A 15,928-nucleotide genomic window follows, 5' to 3' on the forward strand; every position below is an offset into this window, starting at 1 on the left:
TTTGCCTGGAGAATCCCATGGACAGAGGAGCCTGGCATGCTACAGTCCATAGGGTAGCACAGAGTCGGACACGACTGAGGCGACTAAACAGAAACAACAGCACTGTCTCTGGAGAAATAAATGCCTATATACAACTTACATAAGATTACATAATTATTTATAATGCAGAGTAAAGTTCAGATTTTCCATGTTGAGTAAGGTCTTTAGTAAATTATATTGCCTGAAAGTGAAAAGTGAAAGTCGCTCAGTCGTGTCCAACTCTTTGTGACCCGGTGGACTATACAGCCATGGAATTCTCCAGGCCAGAATACTGGAGTGGGTAGCCTCTCCCTTCTCCAGGGGATCTTCCCAACCCAGGGATCGAACCCAGGTCTCTTGCATTGGAGGTGGATTCTTTACCAGCTGAGCCACCAGAGAAGCCCAAGAATACTGGAGTAGGTAGCCTATCTCTTCTCCAGGGGATCTTCCCAACCCAGGAATCAAACCAGGGTCTCCTGCATTGCAGGCAGATTCTTTACCAACTGAGCTATCAGAGAAGCCCTGGTAATAAGAATTCTTATATCGCCTGAAGCTTTATTATTTTTTTTCTTATGAATTTTGAATTTGGGTGTATTTCCCAAATTTCCTAGTAACATTTAATTAACTTGGGTTTCTTTGCTTTTTCAGTTTTTTCAGTGTTTTGCTGTTCTTTCTTTTTTATTTTAGCGCTTTCCCGTAGGCACTCCCTAACACATGGCCATAAGAATTGGGAATGCGCCCATCCTGACAGCTCTTTCTCATTTCTGCCATAAGAAATGGCCTACCCCAGGAGCCTCCCACCCCAGTGTTAGCTTCTCCCAAGTATGTTTTGAATGCTTACAATGTCCCAGTCCCTCTTTTAAGCACTGGAGATACAATGGCCAGCAAAACAGGTACGTTCTTTGCCCTCATGCACTGCCGTTTACAGAGCAGGATTCAGGACAGCTTGGAGCAAACTTGGCAAAGCTGGGGGCAACAAAGAGGCCAGAAGACTCCGGGCCACACCGGAAACATCAGAATTTTGGTGTAGCTCTGCTTGGTATTGTCATTAGGAATCATGTTCTGAGTTTCAAAGATTAATATTCAGATATGTTTTGAGGATACTGTCCATTTGTAAATTGAGGATTACCTGTCTTTTTATGTAGTTTTTAAATTTGGTTTTTTATTTGACTTGTTGTAAGTTTTTGAATTATTTATGTCTGCAACTTAATTCATAGGAGTGATGTACTCATTAGGATAAAACTAAATAACTAACGAGGAGACACCAAAATGCAATGACTAAAAATTGATAGAAGTCTGTTTCTGTCCTCGCATCACAGTCCAGGGCAGGTTTTCCAGGTTGGTCTGCAGCCCACCGCCTGCCCCCTGACCCCGGCCATTCTGGGTCTCTCTTCATGTGATTTCTGAGGTCACTCTGGTTTTACTAATCTAGCCAGTGGGGAGGGGAAAGGGTGGAAGTTCAGGGTCACAAATTTCCTTTAAAACAAGTGAGGCAAAATTGAACATGTCAGTTTGGTTCTATCCCACTGGTGGGAGCTTGGTTACAACTCGTAAAGGGACTGGCGCGTTCCCTTTCCAGGGCCCCACTGTCTTCACCACAGCCCTGACTCTGCAAGATGGGAGAATGGACTTGGTGGACACTCAGTAGTCTCTGCCACATTGGATAGAAGAGGGCATGTTTTCCCTATGTGTCTCTTGGTTGTGTCAGATGGCCTGGGTGATGGACTGATTTCTCTTTGATTTGTAGATGAGCCCATGGAACCCACCTTGGAGGATGCCGTTTCCAGTGATTTTGGGTTAATAAATAAATTGGATATACACTGTGACCTTAAAACACTCAATGATGACCTCAAAAAGAGCTTAGAGAGTGAAGAGAAGAAGAAAGCAAAGAGGGAAGAATCTAATGAAATAACCCATTCACAAGATATGGACGAGAAGTTGGGCTCTGGTGAACCATCGTGCTCAGTTAAAGTGCACACAGCTCCTCAGCCAGGTAGTGAAGTTTGTCATCAGACCATATTGAAGTCACGATTGTCTTTGTGCTGAGACATCATAATCCCTGAGCGCGCTCGTGAGCTAAAAAAGTGAAACACTCATGAAATCTGTAACATGGATCCCTGTTTTGTACACCTTATTATTACCTGAATTTAGATGAACAAATTATTTAAAAAACCTGAGATGATAGCCTTATCATCCCCTAACACAGACATTTTAAGAGTTCTGTTTCTTTTTACTACCTTAAGTCCCTCGAGGTTTGAGAATCAAACTTTTGTCCCTGAGAAGGTATGGGGCTAAACATTTTTATTTTTAGTGTTAACTGAGACACAGTGTATTTTAGATACTATGTCTGAAATATAGACACTGTGAAATTCTTCAGTTTGCCATTAGATTTCTTTGTGTGTGTTAGGTGCTCAGTTGTGCCTGACTCTTTGTGACCCCGTGGACTGTAGCTTCTGTTCATGGGATTCTCCAGGCAAGAACACTAGAGGGGGTTGCCATTTCCTTCCCCACAGGATCTTCCCGACCTAGGGATCGAACATAGGTCTCCCTGCAGACAGATTCTTGATCTTCTGAGCCATCAGGGAAGCCCGCTAGATTTCTTTATGTAATCATAATTAATTTTAGTTTAAAATTTTCCAAATTAACAAAAAATTTCCAGGGAGTTCCCTGGTGGCCTAGTGGTGCGGATTCCAGGCTTTCACTGTCGTGGCCTGGGTCCAGTCCCTGGTCAGGAACTGAGATTCTGCAGGCTGTGCAGCCAAGAAAAATAATTCCACATTTTGATATTTAATTTCACTTTTAATAAGGTGAGACTTCTTTCTGTATTACCACTTATAAAAGAATTAGGCTTGGAAAATTTATCCAACATTAAATGGGTTTATTATATATATATGTGTGTGTGTGTGTATATATGCCTCTTTCAAAAAGTTTCATTAAATGTCAATTTGCATAGTTACTATACTTCAGTTTTTGAGTTCGTTCTTATACAAAATAATCCAAGGGAGAGATTTTTTAGTATTATTTTAGTTTTTTGTTTAAATTATAAGTTATATGTGTTAAAACACAGTAAACTCTGCATTTTTATTGATAGTTTTTTTTTTTTTTTTTAAGGTTTCATGGCATTTGAATTGCTGGTCTGAGATTTCATCCTAATTGATAAGAATAGTCCAGTAAAATGTTTTGAATGATTTAGATAATTTCTTTCAACTCTTACTCTCGTGGTCATTAGGGTCTGTTTACTATTTTTATTGTTTATTATAATAATTGCTTACAGAACTTGAAAAACCTTCATTTTGGAGAATTTCGGAGGCAAATGTAGACTAAATATTATCATAGATTTCAATGGAGCCTACCCTCATTTGAAACATTATTGACTCATGATGGTAGTCTTTTTTTTCTTCTAGTTTTATTGGGATATGGTTGACATATAAATTGGAGAAGTGACTCATTTCTCTGGCCAAAGAAAATGAATTTTCCAAGGCAACAGAGTGATGGCTAATTATAGAGTTAGTTTTTTGTTACTGGTTTATTAAAAGTCTTTTTTTTAAAGGTACATTTTATTTTTAGTTGGGTTAATGAAGTTGTAATTTGGTCTCATTATCACTATTTTCTCATTAAACTAGTTTCTTTTCACCAGGTCTTGGTCTCTGTCTCTTAACACTCTTGGTCTTAATTTTCTTCTGTATAAAATTGGCTTTTATATGATTTGTGAATACTGTGTTTCAAGATCCTAAATTTTTATAAAACCATTTTTCTTTATTAAGAGTTTAAAAAAATGAAAAAATTATGTGTAATGTTAGAAAATTGGGAGAAAAGAGAACACTACAAAAAAAAGAGGGAAATCCTTTATTTTTAAACTGTTAAACATTTTTAACAGTTAAAATGGCTGTTAATGTGGTAGTGTATTTCACATTTTTTCCTAAATATTTAATTGTATAATATATAATGTTTTAACAGTGAAGAATGACAGAACCCCTAAAATTTCTAAAGCATTTAAAATGGCTGTTTGATATTCTGTTGCTTGTTTTAAAAATTATGCAGTTCTGTAAATGGGCATCCAGATTATTTTGAAGTTTTCATTTGTGTTCATTGTTAGCGTTTATCTCTTGTGATTTTCTTGGAATAGATTCCTTGAAAATAGCTTCCTAGATTAAAGGGTATTGACTCAATTTTGTAGTTTATAATAGTAAATATTTTTTTATATTTTAGAGGGTTGTCAGCTTGATATTTGCTCTTTTAATTAAAATAAGGGGCTTCCCAGGTGGCTCAGTGGTTAGGAATCTGCCAGCCAATTCAGGAGACGTGGGTTCAATCCTTGAGTCGGGAAGATACCCTGGAAAAGGAAATGGCAACCCACTCCAGTATTCCTGCCAGGATAATCTCATGGACAGAGGAGCCTCGTGGGCTACAGTCCATGGGATCTCAAAGAGCTGCCTGAAAAGTTTCTGTTACTATTTACTTTCTCTGGCAGTTCTTCTAAGATAAATTTAAAGATCAACTTAGAGGTCTACACCATGAAACCTCTGAAACCTCCACTCAAAGCTAACCTAACATTTGGAACTCTTTGGACTGATTCTGTAGCACCTTTGAGATTTTTAAACAATATTTCTGGAGCCAAATGTGATTGAACTACTATTCTAAAATTCCTTTTTAGGCAGAGGGGCAGATTTGAGTAAGCCTCCATGTCGAAAAGCAAAGGAAATCCGGAAAGAAAGGAAAAGGTTAAAACTCATGCAGCAGAACCCCGCTGGAGAACGTGAGGGCTTCCAGGCTCAGTGTCAGCCTTCATCTTTGCTCCCGCCAAAGACAAAATCCAACCAACCCAAGTCACTTGAAGATTTAATTTTTGAATCTTTACCAGAGAATGCATCACACAAGTTAGAGGTAACTTGGAGGACATTTTTTTGTTTTTGTTGATTACCTTGTTTCTTGTCACTTGAGGATTATACACTTGATGTTCTGCTGTTTATATAATGGGAAATTAAAGTGAACTAGGATGGAGTGGCACTTAATATTTACTAAGTTAATTGCCTCTTGAGGAAAACGGTTTTTTCTTAAGGTTTAAAAAGGTGGCTACTAAAGTTGTGAAAATTCCAGTTTTAGTGTTACTATTATTTGAGGTACTCTGGCTCTTTGTATACCTTAATTGAAATTTTATTCATTAGAGTGAAAAATTTAAAAATAACTTATTTAAAATTTCATTTTCAGCAGTTTTGGTTTAGGTAGTGAAAGAAATAGATCACAGTAGGCAAATCACTGTTTCATTGATTTTGATATTCTGATTTTGATCAAGGGAACAAATGATATTACCTATGCAAGCCAGCAGTTTAGACATATTATAAATATAAATATGTCTGAATTTAGACAGTTTAGGCATAATATGAATGGTTTTAGAGTGTTCCTCTTATTTTTCCCAAGTCGATTTACATTCCAGGTTAAGTCTAGGTTTTTCAGTATTAGTTTGGTATATTTATAAACTTTTTTTCTGTAACATTTGCCATAATGACTTCATTATATTCTCCTATTTGATTAGTAACTGGTCAGCCTTTGAATTTACAGCTTAATATCATCTAAGAATATCACTTATCACTGAAAACCTGATGTTAAAAATTTACTTTGGTACAGTTTAAACCTTAGGACAGTATATATTCTTAGACATAAGTTTTGACAATTTTGATTATTATAATTCCTTGGCTGCTCTGTTTTGGTATTAACTTTCTTCTTCTCAAATTGTAAAAAGAATGGAACTTACCACTTAAAATACTTTATGAAGAGTCTTTTAGCTTTATTAGTAATGTATTCAGAGCAGCAGGTTTCACCTAATACAACACTTCTTCAGTGGGCAGCTTTTAGTTTTTTAATTAATTGGAGGATAATTGCTTTACGGTGTTGTATTGGTTTCTGCCATACAACAGTGTGAATCAGCCAAAAGTATACCTGTGTCCCCAACCTCTTGAGCCTCCCTCCCACCCTGTAGGTTGTCATAAAGCACTGGGTTAAGCTCCTTGTGTTACAAGCTTTTATTTTTTTAATATAATGATACCCAGAATGGATGGATTTTTGTTATCCACTAGGTGTCACTCTTTCATGAGAATGACTCCTCCTGGCACAAACAGGAAGTTTCCAGTTAGGCCTTTCTATTACATTACATTTGATTTTGTATTTTACTCTTCTGTTGTGCTAACATGTTTTAACTGGCTAGTAAATAAGATTAAAGAAATGTCATCCGTTACTATGTACAGTTACCACTTGTAATGCATCCTCATTTTACATATGAGGAAGCTTAGGCACTGAGAGGTTAATTTATTTACTTGACTAAAACGATAACTTTGAGATTTGAGTACAGGGAACCTGACTTTAGAGTCTTTTTAAAGTATGCTATGAAATAGGAACAGTTTTTGAAAGTTGTCTTTTATACTTACATTAAAAAATTGTAAGTTTAGAGTCAATGATGTATGAATGAGTGTCCAAAAAATATATTCACATTTTCAGTCTTTTAAATTGTTCTACTGAAGGTAAGTTGTGTACGGCTAATATTAAAGAGTGTGTGTGTCTGTGTCTTGGATGCCAGAAGTAATCTGTTGTTCTATAGCTGAGGCAGTCTCCCGTAACTTCAGGCAGAGAGCTTAGTCTTAGAGTTTGGGCGGGGCCTCTGCCTTGTTAATGAGTCTATAATTTGGAGAAATAGCATTTTTTCTCTATCTATTAACAGTTGATCTTTAGAGTTAAAATATTGCTGTTACATGTTTCTGCTTTAATATTTGTATTGAAACTTTTGGGTCTTTGAGGGTGGGAGTAACTGTTAATGCATATTTCATGGAATAAGTAAATGAATTAATGAACATTGTTTTTTACCTCCTTCTGAAGGTGAGGGTGGTGAGATCATCTCCACCAAGTTCACAGTTCAAAGCCACATTTCAGGAGTCTTACCAGGTCTATAAACGTTACCAGATGGTTGTTCACAGGGACCCGCCCGATAAACCAACTGTGAGCCAGGTCAGCAGGGCAAGTGTAATGTTTCTGAACAACTGAAACTCCCCCTCTATTTGATATCACTGTGTGAATTCCTGGTTTATTTGTGGTGCATTTTATTTATGTTCAATTTGCAGTATATCTGCAAAGAGATAGGACTGTGGAATAATGGACATTCTGAAAGTGCAGATTTTACCACAGGCCATGTTAAGTGCCTTTTATGTATAATTTCAACATGGAAAGTAGCATGTAAAATGAAGTATCTCTATTTAAAAATCACTGTGTTAAGATGCATTTACTTAAGACTCAGTGAAGAACAGATCTCTAAATTAAAATATTTATCGGAAAAAAAAGTTTTAAAAAAATCCTAATTTTTATGGTAGCCATACTTTGCCCAGCACAGTTAACATGCTTTATCTCCATGTAGAAGTCATGAGTAGAGAGAGTTCCTAATAGCTAAATTACTCTTTGTTGATGTACAGGCCATATACAACTGAGTAGGACTAGAACGGATAGTAGAATGTTTTAATTGAAGTTCTCATATGAAGTCCTTGATTTATAATTTTATCAATCAAATTACCCAAGAAAAATCTGGAAGGGGAAAGAGCCCTTAATGTAAGTAGAAGTGATACAGCTAGTGTCAGTTACCATGAGCAACAATATTGACTCTGCTATATGCAGAGAATTACATGGATAAAACGAAAAATTAAACCAAATAAAAGAAATTGTCCTGCCCTTGTGAGCTTAAATTTTTCATAAATATCGGTGTAAAGTTCATGCATCAGGCTCTGTGCTCGTCAGCCTGTTCCAGGGTTTACTCATTTTATAAACAATGCCAGTGCTGAGCTTTGGCAGTGGATTTGCGGAGATCTTACTCTAGCCTCACCTTCAGAAGCATATCATCAGTTAGAGATGTTTCAATAGCATTTGCTTGTATTTTCCTTGCTCTGAAGGTGAGGTTAGTACCTGTCTCCTTTGAGGACCCAGAGTTCAAGTCGTCCTTCAGCCAGTCATTTTCTTTGTATGTCAAGTATCAAATGGCCATACACCAGGATCCGCCTGATGAATGTGGGAAGACCGAGGTACCGTTCACTAACCGTTTTTCCTATGCTGAGGTTGTCTGTGAAGGAGCATACCGTATAACCTTCTTATGCCATTTTCTTACCTGTTAAGTGGAGCTGATGGTCCTTGCAGGGTGTATTCCTGAACTTTTGCGAAAATGAGTCACACATGTGATCATTTTAAATCCCTCAGAAAAAAAGGATGTGTTCTTACTCAGTGTTCTCTCCAGGAGCCTGAGTGTCATGTGTTTGTAGATCAGTCATCGGGCTGGCAGCCGACGTCACTGGATGCACCATGTGTGCCAGGCTGCACCACAGCCTACAGGGAGGCGTCTCTGTGTTCGAGGGATTGATGTTCACACAGGAAGGATGAACCAGTGAACAAATATAGCTTAACAAGAAGCACATGGAAAAAACTGAATACATTGAGGTTGTATCAGTTCAGTTCAGTCGCTTAGTTGTGTCTGACTCTTTGCAACCCCATGGACTGTAGCACGCCCGGCTTCTCTGTCCATCACCCAGAGTTGAGGTTGTATAGAGCATCATTTGACAAGCCTTTATTGAGGGCTTGTGTTTTCCAGCTGCAGATATGTAGATGAGTAAGAGATTGCATATTTTCACAGTTGGACAGTGATGTCTTGGAAGAAAGATGTCAACAGATGCAGAAGGATTGAAGTTTTGATTTTTGTGTCTTTTTAATGACATAGAATGTGTTAGCTTAAAAAAGATGGTTAATAGGGCAGGAGGTAATGCTGCTGCATGTTCCTTGTGAGAAGGCTGACTCTGGGTCTCCCAGAGCCTTTCTAGTTAAAGTGTAGTCTGCAGACCAGCAGCATCAGTGTCACTGGTAACACAGAATCTCAGGTTTCCCCTCAGACCTACTGAATCAAAGTCCGAGTTGTGAACTAGGTCTCCATGTTCCGATTTGAAAAGTGCTCCCACGAATTCCCTGTTGAGACCTGTAGCTGTGGGTGGTAGCATTTACAGATACAGATTCTGTCAGGTGCAAGAAGGTCTCCTTTGATATTCTCAGGAGGTCTTAATTCCTTTCTGCACATTACTGTTTCCTACTACCCTTGAGATTCTGGCTTTGTGCCTGCCCGCTTCCCAGGTATGGATAGTTGGGCCAAAACACGTCTGATGTGTTCCCACTAAACCTCAGCCACTCCCCCCCGCCCCACCCCAACTCCGTTTTCAGGCCTCAGGCCTCTATGGAGTCCATTCCACTGGGGAGACAGGTGGGTAAGTAGTTCCAGTGCCGTTTGAGTTAGCTGGTGGATTAGTAAGGCTGGTCTGAGACTGGAATGAGGGAGGGTTTTCTGAAGGAAGTGACATCTGAGCCAAGTCCGAAAAGATGAGTGCCACTTAACATCCCAGCAGGCTCCAGGGCAGTGTTGTATTTAGGCTCAAGGTATCTTTGAGGTTTTAAAAAACGGCTTACATTTACATTCATTACCATCAGCAGTATGAAACTCTGAATACGTGATTTGATCTTGTGTTTACATTGAAATACATAGTGGATTTCTTTATTACAACAAAATCAGTTCAGTTGCTCAGTCGTGTCTGACTCTTTGCGACCCCATGGACTGCAGCACACCAGGCTTCCCTGTCCATCACCAGCTCCTGGAGCTTGCTCAAAACTCATGTCCTTCGAGTCGGTGATGCCATCCAGCCATCTCATCCTCTGTGGTCCCCTTTTCCTCCTGCCTTCAGTCTTTCATAGGTTTGCCTTAATGATTCATTTTATAGGATCACTTACTTAGAGAAAATTCATACTGATGGGAAAGTTTGTGATTATTTAGTACTTTGATTTCATACAAGTGAGTATATTTGGCTTTTATAAATTTTTTAACTTCATTCATAGCATTTTATTTATCTTGCATCTAACTGAATTCATACGGAGTTTTCAGAGATATTTGAAATGATACTGTTTTTCACATGGGTTAGTGTTCATATGGGTCTGAATGTAGTTTCTAAGAAGTAACATATAGCATTTTGTAAGTCAAGACTGTGCTATGCTTTCATTTCTTTGTAATAGTTTTGTTGTTATTCAGTCACTTAAGTGGGGTCTGACTCTCTGCAACCCCATGGACTGCAGCACACCAGACTTCCCTGTCCTTCATTGTCTCCCGGAGTTTGCTCAAACTCGTGTCCACTGAGTCGATGATGCCATCTAACCTTGTCATCCTCTGTCACCCCCTTCTTCTCCTGTCCTCAATCTTTCTCAGTATCGGGATCTTTTCCAGCGAGTCGGTCCTTCGCATCAGGTGGCCCAGTTATTGGAGCTTTAGTTTCAGCCTCAGTCCTTTCAATGGATATTCAGGGTTGATTTCCTTTAGGATTGATTGGTTTGATCTCCTTGTTGTCCAAGGGACTCTTAAGAGTCTTTGTCTTCTCCAGCACCAAAATTCGAAAGCATCAGTTCTTCAGCACTCCACCTGAATGGTCCAGCTATCATATCTGTACGTGACTACTGGAAAAATCATGCTTTGACTATATGGACCTTTGTTGTATAATTCACATACTATACAGTTTACCCATTTGAAGTGTATGACTGAATGGTTTTTAGTATATTCAGAGTCATGCAACCATTATCACTAATGCTGGAAGGTTTTCATCATCCAAAGAAGAAACCTCATCCCCAGAGTGGTCACTCCTCATTATCCTCCACACATCCCAGTTCTAGGCGACCAGTTTCTGTTCCTGGATTTCTTTAATATGGACAATTCAGGTAAATGAAGTTGTATCATAGTGGTCTCTTGCTGACTGGCTTCTTCTGCTTAGCATAATGTTTTCAGGCTTCATCCATGTTGTAGCGTGTGTCAGTACTTCATTCCATTTTATGGCTGAATAATATTTCATTGTATGGATATACCAGATTCTGTTTCTCTGTTCATCCATTGATGGCCATTTGGGTTGTTCTCATTTTGGGCTTATGTAGAAAGTTTTGCTATGGATATTCATGGACAAGTTTTTATGTATTAATAGGCATATGTTTTCATTTCTCTTGGGTATATACCTAGGAGTGGACTTGCTAGGTCATAGGAACAAATATAAATAAATAAATAAAAGCTCTGTGTTTACCTTTTGAGGAACTGCCATACCATTTTTCAAAGTGCTACCCTTTTTAAATTCTTGGTCATCTGAGTTGGTGTGAAGTGCTGTCTCGTTGAGGGTGTGTTTATTTTTTTGGCTGCACCTCAGCACATTCCCCAACTAGGAACTGAACCCAAACCCCCTGTGTTGGAAGCGCAGGGTCTTAAGCACTGGACCGCTAGGGAAGTCCCTTCGTTGAGGTTTTGATTTACGAAGGAAATGGCATCCTACTCCAGTATTCTTGCTTGGAGGATCCCATGGACAGAGGAGCTTGGCAGGCTGCAATCCGTGGGATCGCAAGAGTTGGATGTGACTTAGCCACTAAACCACCACCACCAATGGCTAATGATATTGAGCGTCTTTTCACGTGCTTTTCGGGGAAGTTTGTATATTTTCTTTGAGTAAATGTCTGCTTACATATTTTTCCCATTTAAAATTTTTTTCCCATTTTAAAAAATATTAGAAATATTTTAAAGTAATAAAAATATTTTTAAAAGATTAGAAAATATCTCCCATTCTGTGGATTATCTATATCTCTAGTAGGATTTTTTATTTTAAAATCCATTTTGTTTGATATTGGTGTAGCCATTCCATCTTCTTGTGGTTCCTGTTTGCGTGATACATCTATACTATTTTATTGTCAGTCTGTTTGTGTCTTTGAGTTTCAAGTATGTCTCTTTTAGACTCTGTATATTTGGGTCTTGTTTTTTTGTTTGTTTTAATTTGGAGGGAGAGCAGTCTCTTCCACTTAGCTGAAGTGTTTAATCAATCCATATTTAATGTTTTTATTGATAGAGTTGGATTTATGTCTTTATTTCACTTTTGTTCTATGTTTCATATCTTCTTTTATTTCTTTACTGCTTTCTTTTGCACTAAACGAGTATTTTCTAGTGTAGGATTTCAATTCCTCTAATTTTTTCACTGTGTATTTTTGAGATGTTCTCTTAGTAGCTGCTCTAGGCTCACCATATACTTATTGACTTACAGGAGTGACTTCAGATTTATGCCAACTTGAGTCCAGTGAGGAATAAAATGCTATTGCTGTTGAGCTCCAGTTCCTCCTCCCACTTTGTGTGCTGTTTATTACTTATATATGTTGTGATCTCAATATATGTTGTTTAGTTATTACCTTATGTGACTTTATGTCTTTTATAAAGCTGAGAGGAGGAAAAGGAACAAGTATTTATTTATGACTTGTTAAAATTAACCTTAACTTCCATTTCTGGTTATGTTAATCTATTCCTGTGTATTTGCGTTACCATCTAATATAATTTTCTTACCATAGTTCACCTTTGTTTCTATCCACCTTCTTTATGATGTTGTCAAATATATTACTTTTCTATATGTTACTGTCCCAACAATGTAATTATATACATATCGTTTGATGCATTTGCTTTTAAAATCAGTCAAGAGAAGAAAGGAGAATATGCGTTTGTATTCGAGAAGCCTCTGATGACACTCCCTGGAGCCTCAGCCTTGGACATTGCACAGTCACCCCACAACGACAGTGGTTTTAGTAGCGTTTTCTTTGTCTCTTTCCCTGATCTCTTGGTTCAAGTGTTTGTTGTTTCACATCCACGTCTTAGGCTCCACCATTTGCTGACTGGTTGCTGTATTTTCAACAGTGCCCTGGAGCATAAATTGCTCTATAGTTTGATTTATTAAATTTAGTTGCCTTTGCAGCTTCAGTTCTTGAGGCCAGTCTTTGAGGTTTTTTTCTGACCCCAGGCTTAGTTGCTCAAGTCCGACTCTTTGCAACCCTTTGGACTGTAGCCCGCCAGACACCTCTGTCCATGGGATTTTTCAAGCAAGAATACTGGAGTGGGTTGCTGCTTCCCTTCTCCAGGGGATCTTCTGACCCAAAGATTGAACCTGTGTCTCCTGTGTTGCAGGTGGATTCTTTACCTGGTGAGCCATCAGGGCTCTTCTTCACTGTCTCTTTTCCGCTTTCCTTCTGGTAAACGAGCTGGCCTACAGTTTGGCTTGAGAGAGGGAGGGAGAGAGGGAGAGAGAGACAGATTGTGTGTTTGTCTCTGTTTTAATGGCTCTCCTGCGCCCCCTTCTGTCCATGCTTTAGAGCTGTGAGCCGGACAGTTCCTTCTGCTTTATGAACAGGGCGCTGGTCAGGAGCTTGGTCCTAGTTCTGATCTTTTTTAGGTAGATTATTAAACTTGGGGCTCATTAAGAGGGAATTTTAAGACCTGTGAGCTGCCCTAATGGTAGTTCTGTGTAGGGAGATGGTCATTACTGCAGGTGACTCCTTTACTTGCTGGCTTTTTATCCTAGAAATTCTTCCTTCACTTGGCAGATCCTTGCTCACAGATAGAGAGTAAGCTCTCTGTGGTGCTGGCTGCCTAGAGAAACTGATGTGGACATGCTGCTCTGCTTCTCAGTCTCCAAGTGTGGCGTTCTGTCCTGAAGGAACCTAATTCTTGTCATGGAGTAGGAGTCTTCCTTGTACTTGGCTACAGTTTTCTATGTGAGTAACCAGCTAGTGTTCCAGTGCTCAGAGACAGAAAGAAAAGCCAGAAAAGTTCTCCTTTGGAAAGTTCAGATCTGACCTGCTTTCCTGGCTCCAGGCAGCAGCTCTCTGTTTTGTGGTTTTGTCCATATAATGGGCCAAACTAATTTAATTGTGTTCAAGAAAACACATTTTTGCTTTTGTTGTAGAACGTTTGAAGTAAATAACAGTCAGCATACTAACTTTAAGCAACCATATCAATGCAGAAAATCCATTTTTAACCCTGTTGGTAACTGTAAAATAAAATCACTTAGGCACCTCAAGAAGTAGGTTATTTTTTGAGAGATTTGATGAGGATATAAATAAATATAGATTGCTTTGATATCCAGAATAGCAAGTCAGTTCTTTTTAGTAACATCTTTAGAAAAGTAGCACATAATTGCAGAGGGTGAGATTGTGTGAGACTTCATAAGTGATTCTGTATGTTTGTTTCCATTACTGTTTTCAATCATTCAGGTAGATATCAGATTTTCAGAAAATAATACTATCTAGTTAAAATGAAGCAGGAGTAATTTGTGACCTATCTTTTGTATAATATAATATAAAGCCAGCATTTAAGAATCTTTGTTTTTCAAAATACAAGTAATTTCGTAGGATACAAATATGGGATTTTTAGCTAAAATTTCATTGATGTTATAGATAATACCATTATCTAATAGTATTAAGTGCCAGTAGATCTCAGCTCTTCTAAACTATGTGAAGAACAGGCTGTAGCCATAGCTCCAGTAGTCACATTACAATTCGGAGGCATTGGCTGAATTGTTTTCCAGATTTTATTATGGACTTTCAGACAAAGGGAAATTGAGAGAATGGTATACTAACTACCTTGTTTCCATCATCTAGATTCAACATGGGTTAGTTTTGTGTTTGCTTTATCTCTTTTTGTGTGTTGAATCATTGTTTTTTTATTTTTTCTTGATTGGACGTACTGTGGTTTATTTAGGCAATCTCTAGTTAATGGACATGAGGCTTATCTTCTGCTGTTTTAGATAGTATAATTTTGTCATTTTTGCCTTTGTGTGGAGGTGTACTTTTTTGCTTGATCTGACCTAGTGCATCAAAGGACAAGAGCTCACAGAATTTTGCTAGTTATTGCCAAATTTCCTCCATGGTTGTACTGTCTGTACTCCAGAGTATGAGAGTGTCTTTCTCCACAACACTCCCAAACGAGTTGGTCTCAGACTTTGTGGATATTTTTTTTTTTTTTGTATCCTTAATTAATTTTTAGAGTATGGAAAGGATGTTAGGAAGAAGTGTCTTATTTTGGATGACCTCTGTGATCATAGGCTGAAATGTATATAAAGAATTTTGTTTTGTATTTATATTTTATATAGTTTAATGAAACAGGTGAGAGACTGATGCTGATGGGGACGGAAGAGTGGAAAGGAGTAAGCAAAAGCATTCTCAGGGATCATGAAGTCGACAGGACTGTTGTCCTGACTAACTAGGAATATTTTTAACAATGAAGTTTAAAAATAATCTTTCTAAGAGTGTCTTTAATGACTCATAACATTTTTCTCAATGAGAATAGGGATCTGCTGCATTAAATTTAACGAGTGAATCCAGATTATTTCCTTAATAAAACTTATAAGCAGCAAGAGATTAGACCTTGTCTGGTCTAAAAGAAGTTTGCACTCAAGAGGTTGGCTTACACTGTGTCCCTTTCTGTCCTCATTGTAGGATAAACGTGTGATGTGATTTTGTGTTTACATGTGTGTGTATCATATCGTTGTTGCATTATTATAGAATTAAAGGAAACTTAATTTAAATTTTAAGAGCAGTATACCTGTCTTTCCAAAAAAAATATATATATATATATCATTTATTCCTTAGATGGTTTGATACAGAACAACTTTTCTTCTCATTTTGAATTTGGAAGTACTATACAACTGAATATAAAGAGGAACAAAAGGTATCAAAACCAAACTTGTGATTCTCTGCTCATGTGACATAAACCAGCTTTGTATATTACCTGAAATATAGTTGGGGTTAGTATAGAAGGTAAACCTGGCTTGACAGTTTGTTCGTAAGTCACTGAGTGGCAGTATATTGGGCGTATCTGGTGTCAATGCAGGGAGGGCCCTCTGGTGGCACCATTGTCACCTGCCCCCTCTTCATTGCCGACCACTCCTTGGTTGGGGTGAGGGGCTGGGCAGATGCTGCCTTTGGGTTGTAACTCCTCTGACTTTATTCTTCTTCTAATGTGTTCGCAGGAGAAGGCAATGGCACCCCACTCCAGTACTCTTGCCTGGAAAATCCC

At 38.2% G+C, this 15,928-nt stretch overlaps 1 protein-coding gene across 50 annotated transcripts in view; it reads left to right on the top strand.

Annotated features, from left to right (window-relative positions):
- ATE1 (arginyltransferase 1) overlaps positions 1–15,928 on the top strand; it is a 274,124-nt gene that overhangs the window by 10,303 nt on the left and 247,893 nt on the right. For 19 of the 50 annotated variants that reach the window (XM_081534824.1, XM_081535005.1, XM_081534851.1 and 16 more), the window contains 3 exons: positions 1,766–2,011; positions 4,673–4,902; positions 6,886–7,014. In XM_081534824.1, coding sequence (XP_081390950.1) covers positions 1,766–2,011; positions 4,673–4,902; positions 6,886–7,014 — 605 coding nt within the window. Of the gene's footprint in view, positions 1–1,765; positions 2,015–4,672; positions 4,903–6,885; positions 7,015–7,943; positions 8,073–15,928 lie in introns of all 50 variants that reach the window. The other 31 variants (XR_014066954.1, XM_081534734.1, XM_081534814.1 and 28 more) reach the window with 7 other exon arrangements.

The sequence above is a fragment of the Giraffa tippelskirchi genome, chromosome 2, assembly GCF_054371585.1.
Source record: "Giraffa tippelskirchi isolate mGirTip1 chromosome 2, T2T-mGirTip1v1.2.pri, whole genome shotgun sequence".
NCBI lineage: Eukaryota > Metazoa > Chordata > Mammalia > Artiodactyla > Giraffidae > Giraffa > Giraffa tippelskirchi.